At 40.5% G+C, this 24,017-nt stretch overlaps 1 protein-coding gene and 1 long non-coding RNA gene across 6 annotated transcripts in view; one reads left to right on the top strand and one right to left on the bottom strand.

Moving 5' to 3' along the window:
• LIN54 (lin-54 DREAM MuvB core complex component) overlaps positions 1-23,904 on the bottom strand; it is a 42,634-nt gene extending 18,730 nt beyond the window's left edge. For 3 of the 5 annotated variants that reach the window (XM_026068482.1, XM_026068485.1, XM_026068487.1), the window contains exons 1-2: positions 6,011-6,738; positions 125-245 (exon numbers count right to left, since the gene is read on the bottom strand). In XM_026068482.1, coding sequence (XP_025924267.1) covers positions 125-245; positions 6,011-6,703 — 814 coding nt within the window. In that variant the 5' untranslated portion in view covers positions 6,704-6,738. Of the gene's footprint in view, positions 1-124; positions 246-6,010; positions 6,739-12,362; positions 12,386-23,671 lie in introns of those variants that run through there. The other 2 variants (XM_026068483.1, XM_026068484.1) reach the window with 2 other exon arrangements.
• Positions 14,940-17,690, top strand: LOC112967371. Its single transcript, XR_003253951.1, has 3 exons — positions 14,940-15,202; positions 17,361-17,417; positions 17,501-17,690. It is a non-coding gene; the product is annotated as an uncharacterized LOC112967371 (long non-coding RNA).
• Positions 23,905-24,017: the final 113 nt, after the last annotated feature.

The following is a 24,017-nucleotide window of genomic DNA, read 5'->3' as shown; positions in this document are numbered from 1 at the left end:
GAGGTGCTTCAACAGAATCTACAATAAAACCATCAACACAGAAAAATTTCAAATCTACAGTCATCATCTCTTGGAATAGCCTTTCAAAAAAACGGAACAGCAAAACAAGGCAAAGAAGTATAACCTGCAATGACTGGCGACACTTGAGTAGTCTGCCCCGTAACAGCTTTGCTATTGATTGGTTTTGCAAAGATCAGCTTGGTGATCACTGGGCCAGAGGTTGGGGTTCGGGTCTTCTTTGCAATCTGAAAGATGAATAGAAAAAGATCTAAGTAACTTCAGTGCTTTGGATCTAAAATGTCATATTAAGTAAATCATAAAAGAGAGAGGGCAGTGCTCGTACACAGAAACAGAAATAATTGCTTATCTCCCATTTCATCTCCATTTCTCACTCTGGAGAGAACTGGGTTATCACCAGTGCCACTGCAGAGAGACAGCAAGCAAAAAAGGTGCAAAGCGGGACAGCCAAACCCCTCACAGCTTTTCCATCTCTCTGCACAAACATACCTCAGCTTCAGGGTGATGTCTTATTAGGCTCCTGAGATTCTCTCTTATGTGCAGTTTTTCAATATAAAAATATTAGAATTAAACGCACAAATCTCAATTTTTAAGTTTAAAAAAAAAGTTACTTTTACAGTCAACCAGGTCATTTAAATATGAAAACTACCACTCTGAATCATCACTTCACCTGTTCTGACACAGCAGCACACTTCCACCCTGCAGCTGGCAACAGGGAAAACAACCTTCTGCAAGTGCTCTGAAAAAACCCTAGAGTATCAGTCCTTGAATGTTTTTGGCACTCACTGGCAAACAGCAAATCATCTGGCTACATTCAGGGTCAAGAAGATCTTTTTCCTTCCTACGAGCTGTGATACTTCGCAGCCAGTTCAGTCTCCTGAAATACAGCTGGACCAGGGAGAGATATGTGTTATTTGATGAGACCGACCACATTAATTTGAAAGCTTTATAAGCAGGGTTTAATAATATGGACAAGCAAGACTTGGTCCTCTTTACCACGTTCCCAGAAATCAGCTACCAGACACGTTTATTCTACTCCTTTCTGCGCACTGGCATCCGGCTGGTGAAGGGTTCAACTAAGTGACTTCTTTCAAAGACTGCTTAACCTGTTGACTATACACCCTGTCTGCGCTTGGTGACTACCGTTAGGGTCTTTATCCCTTTCAGAGTACTCGGTGACACAAAACACTGGCAGTTGAACTGAGCACCCTCGGAGGGCCTTACCAAAGGCCTGACACTTTCCTGCGCTGCAGTTCAGGGCCGTACCACCCTCCTGCACCACACAACCACCCAGCTGCGCCCCACGCGCGCCAGTCAAGGACTCTAGTAATGTTCCAGCCGCACAACATGAGCATCCATGTGAGGAGCCACGTCTTGAAGAGGCAAAACTGCTGTTGTTACTGAAGTAACTAACCAGAGAAATCTCTCACATGTACCAAAGTACAGAGTTGACAGCTACTTTTAATAGCCAGAGAATATTGCAAGTGTTTAAATGAAGTAATCAAGTAGGCTGGATGGTTGTGGTTTCCTATGTAACGCCCTATTTATAGAATTTGCTCACCGTAAACAGCTCCTTTACAGCAGGGTGAAGCCGAAGCATTCAAATTGCTCTGCAGCAACACATGCCTAAGTCAGCGACCTTCCCTGCAAGCGGGAGCGTGAGGCCATGGCAATTCCCCGCAGCGTGCTCCCAGCGCCGCTGGGAAAGCAAGAGCTCCCACCTCGCTATGGCGTCCCAGCCTCGTGGCCTCCATCCCTTCCAGAGACCCGCGTGACTGTCGTGGCAATGAGGCCTCCCACAGAAAGCAAACCTCCTCTCTATGGGCCTTAGCTGTGCCCAGCCAAGGGCAGCAAACGACGACAAGCTCGGCAACCAGATGGAGCTGGAAAACAGCATTCACTCAAGGAGGCCACATGCTCCTCTGCGTTTAGAGTACAAGTGCTCCACAGAGGAAATCCCCACCTTTTTTTTTTTTTTTTTTTTTTACATTTAGTTTACCTTTAGTTTTACATTTGAGTATTTAAAGGATTCAGCTCTCTTAGCGCATACACAGCTGGCAGATGCCCATTTTTAAATGGACATTCACCAGTAAAGCTTTTTGCACATTTGCATGCATTTTAATTTCTAATAAAGTCCCCACGTTTTATCTGTTGGAATCATGATCTCCATTCTACTGATGTTAATCTTATCCTGCCATAAGGTATTACTGTATTTCAGTTACTATTACTTTTACTTTCTGAAGCGAGGGCAAAGTCTGGCTCACAATGTGATCCACATCTAGCAGGAACACAAAGCTCTCAACTAAGGCAGACATTCTCCAGTAAGAGTCATTAAATATGCTTTTAAATTACTTACACTAAAAAAAAAAAAAAGCAAGCTATCTGTTAACATGAAATATGTCAGAAAACATAAAAATCCCCAAACAATAGCTGGTTAATGCAAGCAACCCTGCTTTCCTCCGATTCAACTTGCAGTGGGGCAAGACTGACTGATGAAATAGGTCAGGAACAGAAGGAATAGGCTCCTTAGAATATTCTTTTTGTTTGTTTGTTTTTTGTTTATGTAAATCATTTTTTGTCCAGGAAGAAGGCGGTCTAACATATTCTAACAAATGACTAAACTCCCCTCAGGCCTCGGAAAACACAGTGCAACCCTGAGGCGGTCAGTTATGGGAGAGGAACGGCCCTTGGCCCCCACACGCAGACAGCACACTCCTGCCCTCCTCACTGCCCTTTCTGAGGCTTCACCACTGCAGCGGATCAACTCCGACCACTTGTGAGAGCTTTCTAGGCATCAGTGGGCAAACTCCTGCCTCATTTTGGTAAGAGGCTAGAGAAGCCAGAAGAAAATATTCAAGATGACAGACTGTCCCTTTGATGCTTCAGCAAAAGCAAGTTCTCCGGAGCCCTCTGTCATTGCCTATACTAATCATAAGGAGCTTAATACTATTTCTCTTAGCCTGTGTAAGCTAAGCGTGCTCCCTGCAAGTTACTTTGAATTAGACGGCAAAAATATTACCTGGGGCAACAAGCTCTTCCATAAGAACATTATTAGATTAAGAGGCACACATCAAGCTTCTTCCCCCTACAGAATGAAAGGGATTTATCTGCAAGCATCTTTTATTTATAAGGGTCAAATTGTGTCTTCCTCCAAGTACTCTCTACTAAACAAGACGAACAAGCACGCTTCTAAGATCAGACTTTGTCTTCAACTGTTAAATGGCATTAGATTCATACCAAAAAAAAAAAAAAAAAATCCCAAACCCTACCTCACATTTACCACTGGATAAGAATGGTACACAGGCAGCTACCACAAAGGAGCTCATGTGCTATAAATCCACACTATAGATGACCTAATGGGAACTTGCCCATATAGCCACACACTATGTAATTTGTATTTGGTGTAATATTAACATCACCAAGTCTGGAAATGAAAGAGCACAATGGTAAGTTTCTGAGAACGTAACCAAGAATGAAGACATAGAGCTAGGAATCAGGGTTTACTCCGAGGTTAGGGAGTGGACAAGGTCATTCTTCTGTGACAAGATGTAGCCACTACGACGACTTAGGAGTTCCCTTGCCATGGTAGCAGTAATGCTACGGACAGTGAGGTGTAACTGCTGAAATGCAAAGCCAGTTACCACATCAAGACAAATTCAAGTTAGGCTGGCTTAGTGACAGCAGTGGAAGTGGATCTGGACATCTGGTTAAAAGCGTCATCTGTAAGGTCAGACTTCTGCTTACTGCATCCATACTCGATTGTGCTACACCAGCACATCATTGTTTTTAAGCCTGTACGCAGGCTGGAGCCCCAGGCTGAAAGCAGATGTATTTGCCAGTTTTGCCCACACAGTTTAAACTATCTGTGCACTGATTTCAACTATATCAGACCTGGATGGCTTGTCCTATACTAGAAGGGACAGAAATAAGCCTCTTGGTACAGATGAAGCCCAAGGTCACGCTACATTTTACAGGCTGCAGCCTCATGCCTCTCAAACTGCAATTGGAGAGGGAGCAAGAATCTAAGGAACATTTCACTGAAATCTATCAATTACGCCTTTTCTGAAGTGCTGAGATTTCAAATAGCACAATCACATCACAGTAGGGCTGCAGAATGCTAATTTAATTTCTCTAATGACCTGAAAAGCCCCTAATGACAGTGATGATGTAAGGAGAACTGAACAGAGCCCTTCACCTAAAGCTAATCTTTTATCAATTCATTTTTCTACACCAATTTGAACTGCTGTGCTGCTTTGTATCTGAGAGATCCCATGTGGCTTGGCAAATCAGTTCAGTTCCACAACACCCTTGGGAGGCAGGGACGTATTCACAGCTTCCTTCCATGCAGAAGGTGCCAAGAAAGCACTAAAAGGCCAAGAGCTTTTCCAAGATGATGGGGTAAATACACAACTTCATTTGCCAAGCCGGGGACTCAAAGTGTGGGTTACCTCCCATGTCATTCACAACAGAGGGGCTTACAAATCTCTCATCTATCCTCGTATATCCCTTTGATAACTTAATTATTTCCTGCAGGGGAAAGTACTGTTAGGGAAATGCTAATGTATTCATCTTTCCTGCAGTATCCTGCACTTTTGACAAGCAACTGAACATTGCATTCTCGCTTTTCATTTCTACTTCCTCCTCTCCTTATATAAGGAGAAAGAAAAAAAAGGAAATCCAGATGTTAATAGTTCAATCTCTTTTAAGAAAGGAAGCAAAGCTTTAATTAAGAGACCACAACCAACAAATTTAATCAAACTGCGACTCATCACAGATTTACAAATGGATGCAAGTCAGTTACAGGTTACATCAAGCAATCTATAGGATTCCTCATGACCAACAGTAGAGATCAATCACAAAGTCACTGTTTTTCCATCACTGATGGCACAGGCAAACTCATGCAAATGAAAGCACAACACCACCAAGTCATTTTCTCCTCGCTTTCCTGTATCTGTCAGTCTGCAGTGAGTAACTCAAGCCATACACTACCAACTGATCCATTCTTAAATGTTCCTATGCCGAGCCAAGAGCATGAACTTCTCTAAAAGATATAGTGACAACCAACCATGAGCATTCCAGTTACTTACATTTGCTTGCTATGAAATAACATCTGGGTAACTTACCACTTAGAGTTTGCTTAAGTTGGTTATTTTTCATGTGCAGCAAATTAGTGTTTATTTGTATATTTTGAGTTTTATTTCTCACTTCACTTACAGACTGTAGAATAAATCTTTTCCTCCATAACCCTCCCTGAGCCCTACTCCTCCTTCACTTTTATGAGATCTTATTTGTGCATCACTGCTGACTAAGACAGAGTCACTCACATTTAGTTCCACCGTGTATCGGATGAAAATCAGACCGTCTGGGTAATAAACCCAGTTCTTTTCAACACATTTTCAGATCCCATCAGATTCTTTTTGGTTTCAAATATCTCGAGCTCCATGCCAGACTTGGGAGCCAGATTTTGAAGTGTCCAGATATAACTCTATCAATAGTTATTAACAAGCTTAAGCAGATTTGAAGCAGACAAAAAGATACTTTTATGTTGTTTTTCATATGCTGTGAGGGTTTTTTTTAAGGCAGCTTGTTTATAACAAACCACTAGAAGCAAAAGCTGCTTTTATCATAAAGGAGGAAAGCAGCGCACACTTTGAATAAAGAAATAACAGGCATACAGAGTTCAATTCAGTTCTCCTGAAAGCATGTAGAATTTATTTTTAAAAAATTAAAATAATGGAAAACTCTTCTCAAATCAATGATTTTTTTTCTCCAAGAACAACCCTAAGCTTCTAGGCAGCAGCTAGAGGTAGAGAGCGTAAAATTGCAAATGAATCCACATATGAAAAAGGAGGCTAAGAGCAACATCGTATTTCTATACAAGGAACAAATGCAAAGGGTGAAAGCCATCCTTTGCCAGTCAGTGAAGGAAACGGACAACAGTTGCAGCAAGAGAATTGTTTTTAAGAGGTTTCAACAGCATAACGCACTTTACCTGTACTGTTTTTAATTGCTGGGTCTGCAATACAGAAGGCTGGGCTGCAGTATTTATCAGCTGACTTCCTTGCGTCAAAGCTGAGACACCAACAACAGGTTTCACTTCCGACCTCCCTCCAATAACAACCTTGATCTGCTGGCCTTGTACCTTGGAGTCTCCACCTTGGGCCTGGGAGGTGGTTTTCTGAGCCTGGGGGAGCTGGCTGTGGGGTAGTGCTAAAACAATGGGTTGGCCAGACTTGCCCAAAGTTGTTACAATTAGCTTTTGCCCATCCGGTTTAATACTCTGATTGCCTATTTTAAGGTCGGCGGTCTTGTTCAAAATAATCTGATTGGCTGAGATCGTGACAGGGGTCTGAGCACCAAGTTTATGGAGGCCACTTTGAAAGGTAGGCTTTACTATTGCATTAGTATCAGTTTTTGCAGTTGTGGTATTCACTGTCACTTCGCCTGAGTGATTGCTGGGCGCAGTAGCTGGTTCCGTGGTGACTGCCGATGTAGTCGTTGCTGACGAATCGCTGGTCGAGCTGATGTTCACTATTTCTTCCAGTTCCGTTTCCATGGGAATAGAATCTCCCATAGGTGACGATACAATAACTGCCTCAATACTGTCATCTTCCACCAAAGTTATACCAGTGTCCATTATTTCCTCAGGGAGTAAGCTGTTTACTTCTGCTGAAACCACCTCCATTTTAGCAGTCGTGGCAGTAATGACAGGAGCAGCTACTGCAATAACATTAAAAAGAAAAGTTATTGGCTTCCAGAAAACATACATTTTGCAAAGCTTTAAGAATACTACTAAAGAAGAAACTACAATGACACAAATTCTTGAAGACTGAGTGTATTGTGCAAGCAGAGGAGGGATATCATGAGGAAAGTACACATACGAACACATTTAGCCAAATTTGCTTTCAATAATAATTATATATATCAAACATCTTCAATATCATCTGTTGAAGGCAATTGAATGGACCGACTTTCTGCACAATTCCTGTCCGCTCTTGACAATACAGTACACCTAAAGGAAAGTTCCTTCTCTGAAGATATGGGCACCTTTTTCACAGAGATATCAGCTGACTGAGATATAAAGAGTTAGAAAAGCTTTACAAGTCTGACAGATGATAGAAATTTTTGTCGTACGTGTCAACATCTGCTAGCAAGTTACCTTGCCTCAAGAGAGCTTTTCTTTATACCAAACGCACTGGGGGTTCATTTGGATCTAAATGCTCATTTCAGAAATCTCAGTAACAATACACAGGAAAGTAATAGCTGTCTAGTGACAGGCTTTATTAACCGCAAAAGCTTAATCAGCAGCCCACCCCAGGACCAAGTCCAAGCCCTGCCTTCCAAAGTGAACAGATAATCTTTCTCTCCGAGTAGTGCAGCTCACTTTTTTCCCTTAATACATGTGCACACACAAAAAAAACAACAAAAAAACCCTACAACTCACATTCATGATTAATTCAAAATGTTTTCTAAAAACAAAACAAGCAACCCCTCATCTGAAAGGCACAACAGGATTTTTCAAGCCGATAAGAGAGGCCAAATTATATACAAAATCTACAGTAAGATTCAAAACCAGAGTCACTTCCCACTTAAGAAACCTTAAAGACATTGTTGAAAATGCTTGATTCTTCCGTTCTCACTAAAGCAGTAACACTGTCAGAGGCTGAGAACAGATTATTAAGCTTATTAAGGCAGTTTCTCCATTTGCCGCACTCCATCAGCATGCTCCTGCACTGCACGGGAGAGCGCGCTGTGTGGGTACATGTACTCCATGTGCTCTGGCGTACTCACAATAAATGCAAGAGGACAGGATCCCCACAAAATCCAGGTTTCCAGCTTGCTAGGAAAAGCAGAGCTGAGCCATTTGTGCTGCAATGACACTCACAATTAAGGAATTACTCCATTAAAAGCACGCCTCAAATGCTGAGGTCATCTGGAGTCATTGTGGCCCAATCTTGCACAGCAGCTAACCACACAACAGCTGCATTGCACCCACAAGGTACAAGGAAGGGGGGAAAAAAAAAATCCTGCTATATTCTGCCTGGTTTCCACGCTGAATTCAGGAGGTCCTCTGCTGCGCTCCACCGGCCTTCCTGATCATGAAGGATGCCCTCTTGATTCCTCTCACCACTGGAGTACAAGTCATACCCATGCTCAACAGGCTGGGCCGTGTAAGAACTTACTCCGACGCTCAAGGGTCAGACTCGTCAACAACTCACTCATTGGCAGGCATTTAAAGGTACTAAGTTATCTGGTGTCACTGCCAGAAATACCTCCCCTTGGAAAGCCTTTCTCCTAAAGTAATGCCAGCATAGCCTGCAGTGATGCCAACCCCGGTAACTAGTGCTAGGCAAAACAGCTTACTCCTAAGGACACATTAGTAATAGTAACACATTGCTGCTTTGACGTGAAACTGGTTAACTGCATATAAGATTACACAAAAATAGAAAGAGGAAAAAAAAGACTGCATTTCAGCATATGTTAAGGCCGCTAGCTCTCCTGCTGAGCCATGTTGTTTCCTTGCCTCCTTGTACTTCCCCATCAAGGTAAATGGGTTTGTGCCCTTTACTTCACAACTCCATGAGCAATCTGGGACAAAACCCATCATCTGGTTCTGTACGGACAAGCCCAAAGGGCTTGGATCCAGATGTCAGACTCTTAAGGTCAGCCACAACACAAATAATAATTGTTCACATGTTTGAGAAGGGGATCATTTAAGTAAGACAGTGTAAAAATCACCAGGTTTAGTAACAACAAATTATTTCAGTAACTGATTTATTCTGATGTGTTTTTAGTTTGCATTTGTACTTGCTATTCCCCAAAAGAAAGGTCATCTTACTATCATTTAACAGTATAACTAGAAGGTATTTATCTACATATATTTAAGCAGTTATATAGCTCAACAGGTATTTTTATAGTCTTCATTCTCATCGTTTGATTATGCTAGAAAGCTGTAAAATATTAAGTTATTAAATACCTGTATCTAGCTGAAAGGAGATGTAAGTTAAAATGCACTAAGTCAGCATTTTTAATAGGATTCTGACTTCAAATAAACCACTTGCATGTCAGAATGCAGAAGGAAAAGAAATATTGTGCATCAAGTTTGGAATTAAAAAATAGTAAGTTAAAAAAAGGAAATATTACTTGTGGTTACTAGATTAACAGCTTATAGCCATCATATCTGAAGATTTTAAAGGTCTTATCTTTTCACAGTTGGTTTAAATTAATATATTTGGGCTCATGTCAAGAAGAAAAGCAACAAGAAAAAATATGATGCAATCAAATTGTTCTATTTCTTAATTGCTTATTGGAAAAAACTACTGAAATAGATATACAAACTGAAACGACAAAAATCTTTTCCTAGCTGTAGGAGAGGCTACTGCTGTCCAAAGCAGCTTTAACAAACCAGCAGGTTTTACTTCTAAGTATTCAGCCAGGATTTTTCAACAGTTCAGCTGTTTGTTTTCTCTAAGGCTTTTATAGTAGACATGTACACGTTTCAAATTTTCGCAGTTCCTCTACATAATGATTTCCAACAGTAAAATAATGCCGATCGCTTTTAAAACTCYGATGTTAACAGCTTTGGGATGTTCAAGACAGGGTGGATAAAGCAAACCATTATTAAAATAAGACTCCAAAGTTTCTTTACGTGAGCAATTATGCCTTGAATCACTTGAGAATGCGAGAGCTGTAACCCACAACAGTATATACCAGTAAGTGTATTTAATTCAAAACTGAAAGAAAAAAGCTACAAAGGAAGTGGATAAGTACACTATTAGACCGTGAAACTCCACAAAGATGCTAGGAACAAATGACTAAATAAATTGTTTTAGCCTACCGAATAATAGTCATGCAAGTTAAACTAAAAGTCCAGGAAGAACTTTGTGTAATAAAGATCTGTTTAGGGGTGGAAAAAAAACAAAACCAAACAAAAACCTTAACCCCAGTCCAGCTCCAGACATGAAACTAGCTACATGCACATATATATATACATATAGATATAAATAAAAATCAGGTGCTAATGCACATCATCAGCAAGGTTTTGGATTAAGGACCTTACATTCTTTTCCGTTACCTTCTACGGATGTTGGAGAACATAGCTTTTGATGGGAACTGAAAATTCTGAGTACTGCAGCATTTTCAGAATTGCATCACAAATTAAACTAAACTCAGGAGAAAAAAATTGAGGGCTATATTCCCACCAATATAATTTCATGAAGGCTAAAGTTTAGGAGGAGGATAAAAATGCTATGATTGCTGGCAAAAATGACTGTGGAGATTTGGCTTCTGAGGGGCCCATGTGAACTTTCAGCTATTTTAACCTTTTCTTGCACTAGTACATCAGTGCAGAATTTCTAATGAACTAACAGTGTTGATGTAATGCATCTCTATACTTCTCTTGCTACTCTTTGCTATCTTTGGTGACAAAATATGCAAAGCCAAGCTAAACAGGAAAATCAAAAGAATCAACAATACACCACACTGATCTACAAACAAGTAAGAGAACAGGGAGATATAACAATGCCTGGTGTTTTAGAATAGCTAACCACATCTTATTACATCTCAAGAAATGCCCCCATTTCGCTAAGATAAGAATAGGTAACCTTCCACTCTGCAGCTACGAGCAGTTCGAGCGAAGCACTTACGTCAGTATACGTTACGCAACCAGCAGCAAGGGCTACATAGTGCGGGCAAAACTGTTTTTCTGGGAAAAAAACAATTACTCAGAAATCAAGGCTGCTGAGATCAGTATTACCAGGATGTCCTGGGACACAGCTGCATGTTATGAAGATCATCACATTAAAGCAGCGGACAGAGAGACTCTTCACCCTTCATGACTCCAGGAGATGCCACCTCCCTGTGTTGCTCTTGGTACGTAGTAAGTGACTTGTCATCAGGCATGTGAAGATTCTGGTATAACCATAGAGATTAAAGAAGACTGACCAGACCTGCCCTAAAGTCACTGGCAATGTTCATTTTAAACCAATTTCTCAAATGTCCCTTTTACCGGGGAAGAAGATCAAACCACCGGTTAATTTTGTATTTGCACCTGGCTTGGAGGAAAAAAAAAAAAAGAAGAAGAAAAAAAAAGTAGCTGCATAAATGCACGAAGTCCAAAGTAGCCACTAAAATAGCAGATATTCTCTTGGGACCAATAGAAGTGTTAACATATGCCAAGTGAAACCAAGTGTCTTTGCCAGCTAGAGCAACTGGTAGTTCCTTGAAGCTAGGATAGATACACAAACACATGTGCTTAAGTGTAGCACTACTTAGAACCAGCAAAGGCAAATGCTTTCAGCTTCTTGAGCTAGGTACCATGACACCCTTAAAAAGAAGTACGAAAACGAATGATAGAACACCACAGAAAATCCCTGCCTTCATGAGGCCACCACTGGTGTAGCTTTCCAGGAGAAGAACCACATGGAGGCATCGAGCACATACATGAAACAAGCTACTACATCACTAACCATGAGCAGTTGGAAATAAGACCATATATTCCTCATTAGAATAACCTTCCTGAGGGATGAGAAACAGGATACAGTTTTGCAGCTCCCGAAGCACAGAAAGAAAATTTGCTCAGAATCTTTGCAGTAATGGAGTTAAAAGCGTCCCTGCACACTCTTCCTGCTGCACAAGGTCAAGTCTTTTCCAAAGACCAATAAACTTAAGAGGAACTTATTAGCTTTAAAGAGCATCAGGACAAATGCCTGTTAATTTACAAAGTGGAAGAGAAAATGCTGATAGCTGTAGCTTCTTTCAAGGGATTTACTGGGGTGGGGGGGGGAAGAGAGCTGGGGAAGATGAGACTGAAAACTGGGGTCACACAAATAGCGTTACAGTAGACAATCTAACAAGTAGCTGTTCAGTGAAAGTCAAATGGACTCTAAATGCTAATGCTGGCAGCAAAAAAACCCAAACTGTATAAACAGTTAGTGAATACAAATGGGTAATATTAGGATCTTCCTTTGTAGAGGCAAAAATGAGACAACACTGTCACACCCTCTATGAATAGAGGTGGGGCAGGGGGGACTGTCTACAGGCTCTGGCTCAGATTTGAGGGTAAAAAAAAACCTTGTATATTGTTGTAAGAAATCAGCATACTTCCCTTACCTAGCAAAGGTTAAAAAAAAAAAAAAGTTTCCTTTAATGCATTTCTAAATCCATTTATCAGAACAAAATGCAAGAGCAGGAGAAAGTAGGTGAAATACAGACTGGATCCTTGATGGTTAGAGCCTGCAATTTTTTTTCAAGTTATTGATCTAGGAAAGATGAGATCCCTTCAGCCACATCCTATGAAAGTTTAGGTGCTTAAACGCTTCTCAAATTTTTCAACTTCTGCTCACCTGCTCTCTCTAATAGTAGACATCTATCAACTCCACAAGGCTGCTGAACTGAAAAAAATTCAGTGCTTCTTTCACCTAAATAGTTAGAGAATAGTGTCAAGTTGTTAGGCATCAACGAGTTGGAAGCTACCACAAAAAAAAAAAAAAAAAAAGAGAGAGACAGACAGACAGACAGACAGACCTGAGAACAACCCACTGGGAACACTGTAATAGAAATCCATTCACTGGCTCTCACTACCCTCCTAACCTTCAGGCACTTGGTATGGAGGGAAAGAACAAGCATCTCACAATTATTCAGCCACAGAACCTAAGTTCTCCACACCACAATCATTGACATATAATGCTATGAAAAAATAACAAGGACATTTAGAGAACAGACAACCAAAAAACACAGAGGAACAAGCAGGAGCTGTTTTTTGCAAACCTGCTTTAACAAATTTATCTTTCAGGAACGTTTACTATGATTCTTGTTTTATTATCCTCTAAATTGAATTGTTGTACCAACATGCCTGTACAAAATACATGACTTGCACCACAAAATCTTTAGTTCATCACATATAGAGTTTTATAAGCTATGCATGCAACATGACCACATCTTCCTCCTTGATGACAAGTACTCTGTTGCAAATATACTGTAGGACTTGGCTATCCCCCGACCTGTAGCTGTTTTCTTCACATGAAAATGAATTCTTACATAAATGGAATCACAGCATGCTTCCACGGAAATTAGATTACACACAGAGCACAAAAGCAATTTTCACAATCAGACTAACAAAGTCCTCAAACAGTACATGACCAAAAACCCCCATGAGTCTCGGAGAACCTTTCAGGCAAAACAAAAGCTGGAAAGAAAGAGACGGAAAAAACACAACTAAGTTTTGAAAGAAAGCAACACGTCATACAAATTGTCAACGGTTGAAATACATTCTACTTACACGAGCAAACTGTCTTCTAAAAACCAGCAACTTAAAAAACCTCAGATATTTAAGTCTGAATGCTGGGATAACCCACTCTTCACCATTAGAAAATCATTTTACATTGCCCAAAAGTACATAAATTACAAAGCAAGGAAGAATGGTCTAGCCATTATTGGTTACAGAGAGAGGTACTAAGCAGTATTACTGTGTGTGTGKGGGGGAACAACCAACCAAAAAAACTCCCAAACATTCTCCCAGAATTATTAGCATCTAGAGGACTAAACCACTTGAAGGTCAAAGTACTTTCCCATGCATGGCCCACAGCTGTCAACACGCTCTCACCTGCTAGTAGATGTCCATTAAGAAAGGGGCAAAACCATATGTAATTTGGCTGATATTGGTCTGCATTTCCAATCATACCTACATTTCCAATTTGCCTTTTTTTTTTTCTTTTTTCTTTTTTTTTTTAAGTCATCAGTCCACACTTTTGGCGTTTGCCTTTTGTGGCTCAGAGCAAGCAGAGAAGCTAACATTTCCATCCGGTTCTGAAGACGCACCAGGGTCAGCCAACCGATGATAAATCTGTTCCTTGAGGACAACTTCCTGCCCCTTAAGGGTCTAATCCTTACTGGTACTAAGGAAATTCCAGCATGCGCTAAAGAACAAGTGCATTACTAATTATGCAAACACTGCTTGCCAAGCTAGCAGTGCAACATTTTGCAGAAGTAAAAGAACATAGATATGCGCATATGTGACAAATGACTAGCATGTCCAGGTTAAGGAGGCAGAAACAGAGAATTACACTTGGATTTTCAGCATTGATCACAGAAATAGCTTCCATATGCATCTACATTTTCTCCTTTTTTTCCTCAAAAGAAAGTGTTGTAGCTTGCATCATCATGTTAACATTTAAGCATTAAACACTTATTTACCACATGCCTTGCTTACTGCAGCTTTCCAAGAGAGAACTGGATATTTATGACCCTCATTGCAGCAGAACACTTCAAAGCAGTTCTGCTTGTTTGTTTTTGTAACTGGAAACAATGTTCTACTTTCAGGCAAAACCTCATGCCAAATAAAAACAAAATAGAAACCAAAAATCAGAAGGTTTCCCCTTACCCTCCCCTTGGTTTGCATGCCAGTTTCTGTCATTTTCATGACACTCAAGACTACAAAAGATGAAAAAACCTACACAGATGTTCTTATGATCATTAAATACATTCTGAAGGTGTTCACAGCAGCCATGAATAATCCCAAGTTTGGGTTCGTAGATACTAAGGTCTTTGAATTTAATGAAGCATTTCTAACCTTGGGTTTTATACAAGCTTGCTAATGAGGCCAACAGAAACAGCCCATAATAACAACTTTAAATTATTAAATTTTCTGCAATATTCTTAATTACAGCATTAAGAATCTGAAGTGAAAATAATTACCTATGTAGTGAACCCACCTTGACTGAAAAACTAACACAAACATGAAAAGTACATATGACAAGGTCCGAGAAACACCAGTTAGAAAGAAAAAAGTGCTTATTTTTAGTCTTTTAAGTATAACCTACAATAAAGGCCATACTTTCAAAGTTTAGGATGTCCCTTAAATTCAGGCTACAGATGAATGCTGAACATGCAGCAATATCACACTACACACACATTTGAAAACAAGAAGCACGGAAACTGCCATTATAGGCTTCATATCACTTTCCCCGTGGACTTTTACTAGGAGTTATCATATTGGGCACCTTTTAAGATTAGGCTTGCTGCCAACCATTTCAGTAGAAGCGCATTTTAGCACTGTATTGACGTACAAAGGTTCATCACAACAGAGATCTAATCCAGCAATTGCACTGAGGCTTTGCAATTCAGGAAGCGCAACGATTATGCAGTACATTACACACATACTTCAGCAGCATTGCCCAGGCAGAAGGTAAGATGTTACACAGTTTATTTTACAAAGTCTAACTGAGGCAAATAAAAACACACGCAAGGCTGATTTCAAGCAGGGTATTTCACTTCCAAATATAAGCTAGCTTGTATAGAAGAGCATTTTGTACTAAAAATTTAATTTCCGATGTGTCTTATGCAATAATGGGATTCTTTTCAAAATTAAATTTTAGAGGTGAAAAATAGATAAAAAATATAAGGCCATAACTGCAATGCATTCAGGGAAGTACTTCAAAGATTCAGATAGCAGTGAGAGCTGTTATGGCTGCTATTTCTTTTGAACTTATCCTTTACATCTAAGTCAGCTTCTTTCAGTATTGAGTCCAATGGAGCACTGAAAGAGAATGAAAAATAGTTCAATGAACAGTTAGTTCACAATAATTTGCCAGAAAACATGCTTCTAGCTGCAGATCTCAGCAGTTCTACCAGCCTTAAGCGTGACAACACTTCACAAATACGGAAATCTATTTATTTGCAGAAGGACCGAATTGAAGATAAATAGTTGTCCATAGGCAAACTGTGACTTGGTTGTGATGCCAATAACAATATCACCCCTCCCTCTCACTCTATTACCTAAATAAAGCACCTCCATATTCCTTTTGGAAAAATGCATTTAAATAACCAGGACTGCACAGCAGCTGACTGGCTTTTCTGCAATGAAATTCCACATTACAATTTTGAGACAAGAGGTCAATTGATATCAACAGCAGAAATGGCAATTTGAGTAAAATCTAAATCTCTGCTCCAAAAGCTCATGGGCCACTTCAAATGCAGGCTTCTCAGGTCTCTCAGAGTCGCATAAATCATAGACCAAAAGGTTCAATAGCTTCTGGGCAGATAAAAATATAAGAACAAACTACTAAGTTAGATTTAGACAAAAACTTCAGAAAAAAAATCTTGCAGACAGAACTAGCCAGAGAAAGTCATTCTGATGACTAGTGACACACAGTATTTCTTATAACCTCTGTTTTCCACACCCTGAAAAGGGTATTTACTTTATCTTACTCCATCCCTAGAGATACTCCATTTCTGCAAGCGTACAAAGGCCAGCTGAAGGAACAGTTCTCTGCACATGCCCTCCATTCATGGGCTATATAACCCTTCCTATCCTTACAGGATATCCTTCCCAATTTGATTTCCACAGCCAACAACCGCTGATGCCAATGTGACAAGGTGCCACTACACTGTCTGAATTGAAAGTGATCTACACGGTTCATTTCATTCTCAGAATTTATAAGAGAAGAAACAATTTAATGCAAAGCCTTAATTTTGTTTCTCAATGGAAAAAGTAGCCTAGTCCTCTCTGCTTTTGTGTTGCAAGATGACCGCTAGGTCATAGCTTGCCTCTTTACCCATCCAAGAAAACTTTGCATATACAAAAGATGTTTTTGTTGATGGACAATTTACAGTTTTCTGGATTGGAGATTAACAGCGCCATAGATGACCGGACGCTGAAGCTGACTGTGCAGAAACAATTGGGCCTGGGCAAGTTATTTGATGTGGTTCAGTACTGCATGAATACAACTGCCCTACTTCATAGCTACACTGTGTTAAAGCATCACATACCCCAAATAAGCCAGATGTACCTGAATCAGCAGGTGTCTCAGCACCTCCCCCCCATCCCCAAATCAAAGTAGAAAATGAGCTCTGCAGCATCTGAGATACTAGCTTTGAGTCAGCACCAGCATAGCTAGACACAGACCAGCTTCCTAAGTGCCACCCTGTTGTGTCTGTGCCGAGCTGGCAGGACTGTAGGATAGAGCACTACCTCGGTACAGCACTGCTTGAATGAACAAAACCAGTCAGACCCCAAAAGTAAGTTCCCCCAGAATCCAGCCCAGGACACTCACCAGAATGGCTCTGTGCCAGACCAGCAAGGCCTATCCAAAACAGCACTGAGCTGCAAAAATACAGCCGACGGGCGATTCCGAGATGAGGTTGTGCAAAATGGTATAGCATCTGCATTGCTGAGGGTAGCGTTAGGAGAAAAGAGTAAGCAAAAGCAAATATAACAACTTACAAAAAAGATGCCATTAAGAATTTTCTCTAAAAATCCAAGATAACTGACCAGAGGTGAAAACTTTCTAGTCAACCTGCTGTCTTACTGACATAACACCCAAACTTATCTTCCCCTCTAACAGTGAGAAGGACCTCTTCCTTGTCCTAGCCATTCCGGTAGCCAGGGGAATCATTCTCAGGTAACCTAACCCCTTTCCGCTTTTGTGCTTCTCTCCTGAGAAAGTCCATAGCTCACATGCAATTGCTAATTTTTTCTTCACAGGTAACACAAGTGACTATTCTTCCTCATTTCATCCTACCTCCTGCCTTGCTAGTCCCCCTGCTGCTATCAGTCAGCAGCCCAAGCACCAGAACTACCCTTTGTAAGAGCAAAAAACTCCACCATTCCATCATGTTATGTTTTGGCCATATCGTATTTAAATAAAAACTTGAATAAACTATATAAAAACTCATGGCTTGCAGTTCCCATACACTGTTATATTCTGCTAGGGCTAGTGACATTAATACCTACATATGCAAATGTAAAAACAAGCTACAAATGAAAAACAAAAGTGAAGGTTACTTGTTTGTATAAGTTGATTTCAAAGAAAAAAAAAATCCTCTTAGAGAAGCAGTCATTTTACTGGGTAATTTTATATACCAAAATGAAATTATGAACTTACTAGTTCATTTCTTGGTTTGCTGTATTTGCCCATCCATTTAAACTAAGTATATACAAGCACATATCAGCTATTCCAGGCAACTGAATTTCAGAAAAATCCACGGTGTGAAGACACAAAAGGCAGTCCTTAAGAAACTCTTTACAAACGCACACGTTTCCTCTCATTTGCTAGGAAAGTCTTCACAGTTGCAAATGGGGAACCAAAAACTGGTCTAGTACTATTGGCATATTATCAAATGAAGGACTATAACTGCAAGTAGGCAATCTTAACGTAATGAAATTTTCCTAATTAGTTACAATCCGTCAATTTTGCTACTATTTCAGTAATGGGTAAAAATACTGTCACTCCTTTTATGCATTCTCCATTTTCTTACTCTCTTTTACACTTTACGTTTTGTCTTTAAAATTGCAGGGTTTGTTTTGTCGTAAAGCAAAGAATTACAAAATCACTCAGCACCGCATTTCTCCGCAGAGTCTTTTGTTTAAGCTTACTGAGCTAGAGATTGCCTTAAAAATACATGTCATGAAAAACAAAAAAGATTAATCCAAAACAAAGATATGATTAACAAAAGGTAAGTGGAAAAAATTAATAATGTAGGTCAGCAAACTCACTGTGTCTGCATACGTAACAGCAGAGTAAAAGCAAATAGTCATTAACATGGTAAAAAAAACCTACTCATGTGAAACAACAGATAAAATAATTTCCATTCACTTCGTCATTCTCTAAAGATGACAAGATATGGAGGCACTTTGTCTGCATGCTTCCCAAAGGATCATGGTTCGAGATTTATCAAATACAAACCAAAGCAAACTATTGAAAGGAAAAAAAAAACTTTTTCCTTATCAAGTTACCAATGCATAATTACGGTAAGTAGTTATTTTCATCAGTTACAAGGAATACTAAGAAAAAAATAGTTTTTTTAACCTAAAGAGACATTTTATATTCCTCATCCTAAATTAATCTGGCTTTAGTCACAAAATTTAAAACTATAGTTCCCAAGGCAACCATAATTCACTCAGCTCACACCATCTTATTTCTATTACTCTATATTCTATTAAGTGAGCACCTCTTTACATAACAGACCATACATTCCAATAGCGTATAGCCTATGTGAGAAATAGGCAAGATAAATTATTTCACAATTTTACTGTGTTTAAATTAACAGTTACCAACATTATGGATGTGATAGTTTTACATTGCACAGTTACGGGTTTTCAGATTCATTTGTTTGTTTTTCATGAGGAGAAAGATTAACAGACCATGTCACCTCTGCCATGTTTTTAACAGAGGTATTATCGGTTCTTTTCTTAAGAATTGCTGGAGAAAAAAAAATCCACTTGCCCACGCACCAGTTTTGAGGACTCCTTCTTCCTCTGGGAAGTTCTGGGTAATTTCAGCCTTCATTATAATTTTAAATGGAAAACCATCATCTTAAGAATGTTATCTGTCTAAAAACTGGTCATTACCTACTAATAAAACAACTATCTGTTAGGATTTTAGGATTTGCTATAATGAAAAAGATTAGAGGAAACTTTTTCGTCCGTTTTTCTAAGTAGTTCTCTTTGGAATTTGACCAGTAAGCATATTTGATCAACTGCATTACTTTTCTTACACTCTAATTCCCTGAGTGTATTAACCCAGCAGTACTGCTAAAGCCGTCCTGTCTTCCTTTGACATCTGCCTGTTCATTTCCATTTGAACATCTTCCCTCCTCCCTGTGCCAGCAAAAAACATTTCTGTAGCTGCAAGGGTAGACCAGATCAAGGATCAGAGCTGGGTTAAAGCTAGCTGTCTAAGCCCAACCGCAGGCTGTCGCAGCCCTGCTCCCTCCTAACTGCCGACCCTGGTGTTCAACAGACCTTTCGCCAAGCCGTTCCTGTGTGCTAAACCAGGAAGAGAACTATTCCACAAAGGAGTGGGTGATTTCTGATGGGTTAGCGTGCTGAGATGGCCCCATTCAAAGCCTACGAGCACCAGAACAGCACCGAAGAACCACACCAACCACACCAAACCCAGCTACTGGTTCGGCTGGGTTTGGGTGCTGGCGAAACCCAGGAACCTCCCTCCCCTCACCTCCATTCCCAGCTTTGTGTTTATACTCTCTGCATAGTTTTTGAAGCGTGGTGAGGGAGATGCTTCAGCTCAGGGAGTGCTTAGGGAATATCACAGAATCAGATCAAGGAAGCAACAGAAGCAGGAAGGGGGGAAAATATCCACTTTCAGCAGTGGCAAAAAACTAGACTACATCAAGCCATATTGCACAGATTCACTCCAACCTAGAACAAAAACCAAGTCAGTTTTAACACAGATGAGTCTTCTACTATGTGGTCTACATGAGCCTGCTTAAGCGCTTCTGCTGCACACCAGAAGGGAAAGTATGGGAGGGGAAGGAGCTGCCAGGGAAGAGCAGAGCCAACTTTCTCAGCAGCAAAGCAGCGAAACACGCTCATAGGATTACAGTAGTGCATAGTCACATATTTTTCTAGGCCTCCTAAATAAATGGGAGAATAAAACTTGAGATAAAAGGAAAATGTAAAACTGCAAAAATGAGCAGGAAGACTCTACCCAAATACTGCATTATTATGAATTAACTAGGTTTCACAATAGCACAATGCTTTCACTTGGTAGCAAATTTGGCCTCCTATGTCATTTGCATATATGGTGTTGAGGAAGGGGAAGGCAAAAGAGTGGGTAGGCAGACCTGAGACCATTGAGACTTTTTTGATAAAAATGATTTAAACAAGAAGCAAAAATACACAGGAATAAATTTCACAGGAACATCAGATTAATCTAAAGATGTTTTTAAAACATGCTTCAGGAAGGCTTTTGGGTCCACAGCAGAAACTGTTGTTACAGAGAGAGAGAGAAAGAGAGAGAGAGAGAGAGAGAGAGGAAAAACAAACAACAACCACAACCACGCAGACAGTAAGTAGAGTAATGGATTGGGTATTTATCTGCAACTCATACAATAGACCAGAACAGAGAATCCCAAAACTAAGGACGCAACCCTCATGTTGGTAGCAACACCTTCAACTGCGAAAATAAAGCTTGTGAAAGGGACATTGGAGGAGTTAAGGAGCCATGAGTCCATGTCCGGGTCTGGAACATAAGAAACTTGAAACTCTCACACCATATAGCTGTGCATCCCCATCATGATCACAGGGTTATTCTGGAAGTCCCTCTTTCTCTTTACTTGTAAGAGCAACCTTGAGATGTCTTTTCTTCATTGTCATTCTAAAAAATGGGAAGAAAATTCAGATATTTCATTGAAAATAATTATTTCCTGCTTATTTTCACCTGGGTCCACCACATTCATATTATGTCATCTAGCAAGCCTAGTCACAGGCTCTACCGAGAACCACACGCCACTCACAATTTTTCAAAACAGTAGACTAAACCAAGCCAGTCACATGGAAGGCTTTCTAGAACACAAACCCTGGGAGCAAGAGTTCACAAAACCATTTTTTACTTATTACTCGGAGCTCCTGCAACAAAGAAGGAAAACAGAGTTTCTCTCCTAGGTACTTAAAACAAATCCCATCACTGTAGCATATGAGTTCTTTAGGACATAAAAGTATGTTTCTAACAGCATGTGAAATAGGAAAGCACTACCCCCACAGAACAGAAAGGGAACAGAAGCACATCCAGAGTAAGTGACAGATCACGAAAAACAGCTGGTTGTAGAACCAGAAATCAAGAGCCCTCCCAAAATCTGAGTTGCTTTTTTTCATAAAGTATTTTTCAAACAAGTATGGGGGGAGGGGGAATCTAGAAGGGCTTAGATCATCTGCTATTCAAAAAGATGGATCTCAACAGTATGAGTATCTCCTAGGTTGAAATCCTACAGCAATCTCCATCACCAGCTTTCAAATTTACCATTGACTAGCAGATATTGGTAGTGTTCAAGCCCTGTGGTGAAGCTTCAAGTAACGACCATGCATTAATATATATATGATCAATGGCTTGCAGCAGTACGCATCCAATTTATTATGTTTAAGGTTAATACATTATATTTCTTGGTGCTTGTTACAATCCAGCCTTCAAATAACTAACAACTGAAGATACCTGTGATCCAGCATCAAACAGCCTTCATATCAGGCATCTTTGAAAGACTGATATACACGAAGTACATCCAAAACCAAGGATGTTTAGAAAAGAAGTTCAACACCAAGCGTTCTGGATGGGACTTGATACTGCTCCCACCACTACATTATGCAGGCACCTATGAGTAGTTTATTTTGCCATGCGACTTGTCTTCAGATCATGTTACCTGCTCTTTTATTGTATCAAGAAGAAATTAGCAGTTTGCTGTACCTTAAATAGCATTAATGAAACAGACATCACCACACCCAGAGATTCAACTCAGAGATTCCTGTCTTTCCAGGTCAAGCTAGGGCAAGTGCCACCCCTTGGTGTCATTGTACAGACAACTTACAGAAGAAGCATCACACACCTGTGCTGACTACAAGACATGAGGTCTTCCTGCAATATTGAGCATTTGACTAGAAAATAGCTGAAGTTTTTTGAGAAATCAAGTTAAACAAAACGTTTAGACTAGTCAATAACAAAGAAAACTATCTGAGCTTAGACATGCACAGAAGTATAAGTAAACCATTACATAAGCAACAGCAGACACTTCTTGGTAAGTAATATGAAAAATTAACCTTGCATAACTGAAACTTTTGAAACTAGTTGCATTACAATAAGCATGAAGTACCTCTTTAACACACTGGAGAAGCTGGGCTGTATTTTTCAAGATGCTCTCCAAGTTAACCTTTAGCAGTGCTTTGCCTATGGAGCAATACAGGCACATAAATCTCTTCCTATTGGTTAATGCAAGTATGTACAAGGTACAAAACCAACACCTATCACTTAGTAACACATATGTAAATTGGATGTTTTAGGGAATAAAAGGACATATGTAATCCATTTTATTCTGAGGAAGGATTTCTCTGAAAGAAAAAATACTCTCAGCTGATAACCCCCTAAGCTAAAAAGCTATTCTGAATAAACTAACCTGGTATATTGGGTTTGCCTATTATTACTAACTTTATGTAAGCTTTATAAGGAATATTCAGTATTATTTTTCTACATGCAGTATTTTCTATAATAATTATAATATGTTTCAGGGAACTGTTTAGAAGAATGAACCTATGGAAGGTCATTCAAATACCTGTTTAATCTTTACTTGACATCTTCTGACAGCTTTCTTCCCGTTCACATTCTGTTCTAGTGGACAAGTTCAAATGCTCTGAATACTGCAATGCTTTCCAGAACTCACAGCTACCATACCAGAAGTTACCTAATTAGTATACAATGCGCACAAAAGTAAAGGCCACAAATAATTAACAACACATTCCAACCAGCAATAAACGTCATAATGAACGAGGAGCAAAAACGATGAAGAGAGAAGCTCAGACTATTCCAAGAGATGGTCCAGCTAATGCACTTTAAACCAGTGCATTCTCCATTTCCATGCATCCCCTTGGACAGAAAGCACAGGTATGGCTCCATGCTTCAATGGGTGGAGGAACTATGGGCAATAATGCACGCAATTTCTACTGCAACCTATTCTGAACGACAAACACTGGCTTCCAAGTGGAGCATCTCCAAACACAAAGAGAAGCTGTCCTAACGGAGGACAAAGTCCATCACACACAGGTAGTTACAGGAGAGGGCAGCCAGTTCTTGGTCAACAACCCAAACCTAAGTTGGCTCTGCATCGCCAAGGAGTTACATGACGATTGAGTCCGAGGGCCTAATTCACCTACCAGTTTGTCTGGCCTCGTGGTGTGATCCACAGCACCTCGGGGAGCAGGCCGCCCGGCACCAGAGCGAGGGCACCGGGACGGGCCATCCTCACTCCACCCGCTTGGCACCCAGCCTCGCCAAGCGCCCACCGGCGAGGACCCTCACCCTTCCCGATGCTTTCGTCCATTCCCAAATGCCCCCCCAGCACGGCTGGGCAGCAGGACCGAGGCCAAGCCGGGGCCGGGGGAGGCCCGGCGGCGCAGCGGCCGCCCGGCTCCCTCACCCGGCGCGAAGCCGCAGGGGGGCTCCCCCCCCCCCGCCCCGAGACCCGCGGCATTTGGTGACAACCAGACCCCGGGGCGGGGG

The sequence above is a fragment of the Apteryx rowi genome, unplaced genomic scaffold (assembly GCF_003343035.1).
Source record: "Apteryx rowi isolate R43461 unplaced genomic scaffold, aptRow1 scaffold_270, whole genome shotgun sequence".
Lineage (NCBI taxonomy): Eukaryota > Metazoa > Chordata > Aves > Apterygiformes > Apterygidae > Apteryx > Apteryx rowi.
Note: the sequence above shows the minus strand (reverse complement) of the source record. Positions and strands in the feature narration are given on the sequence as shown.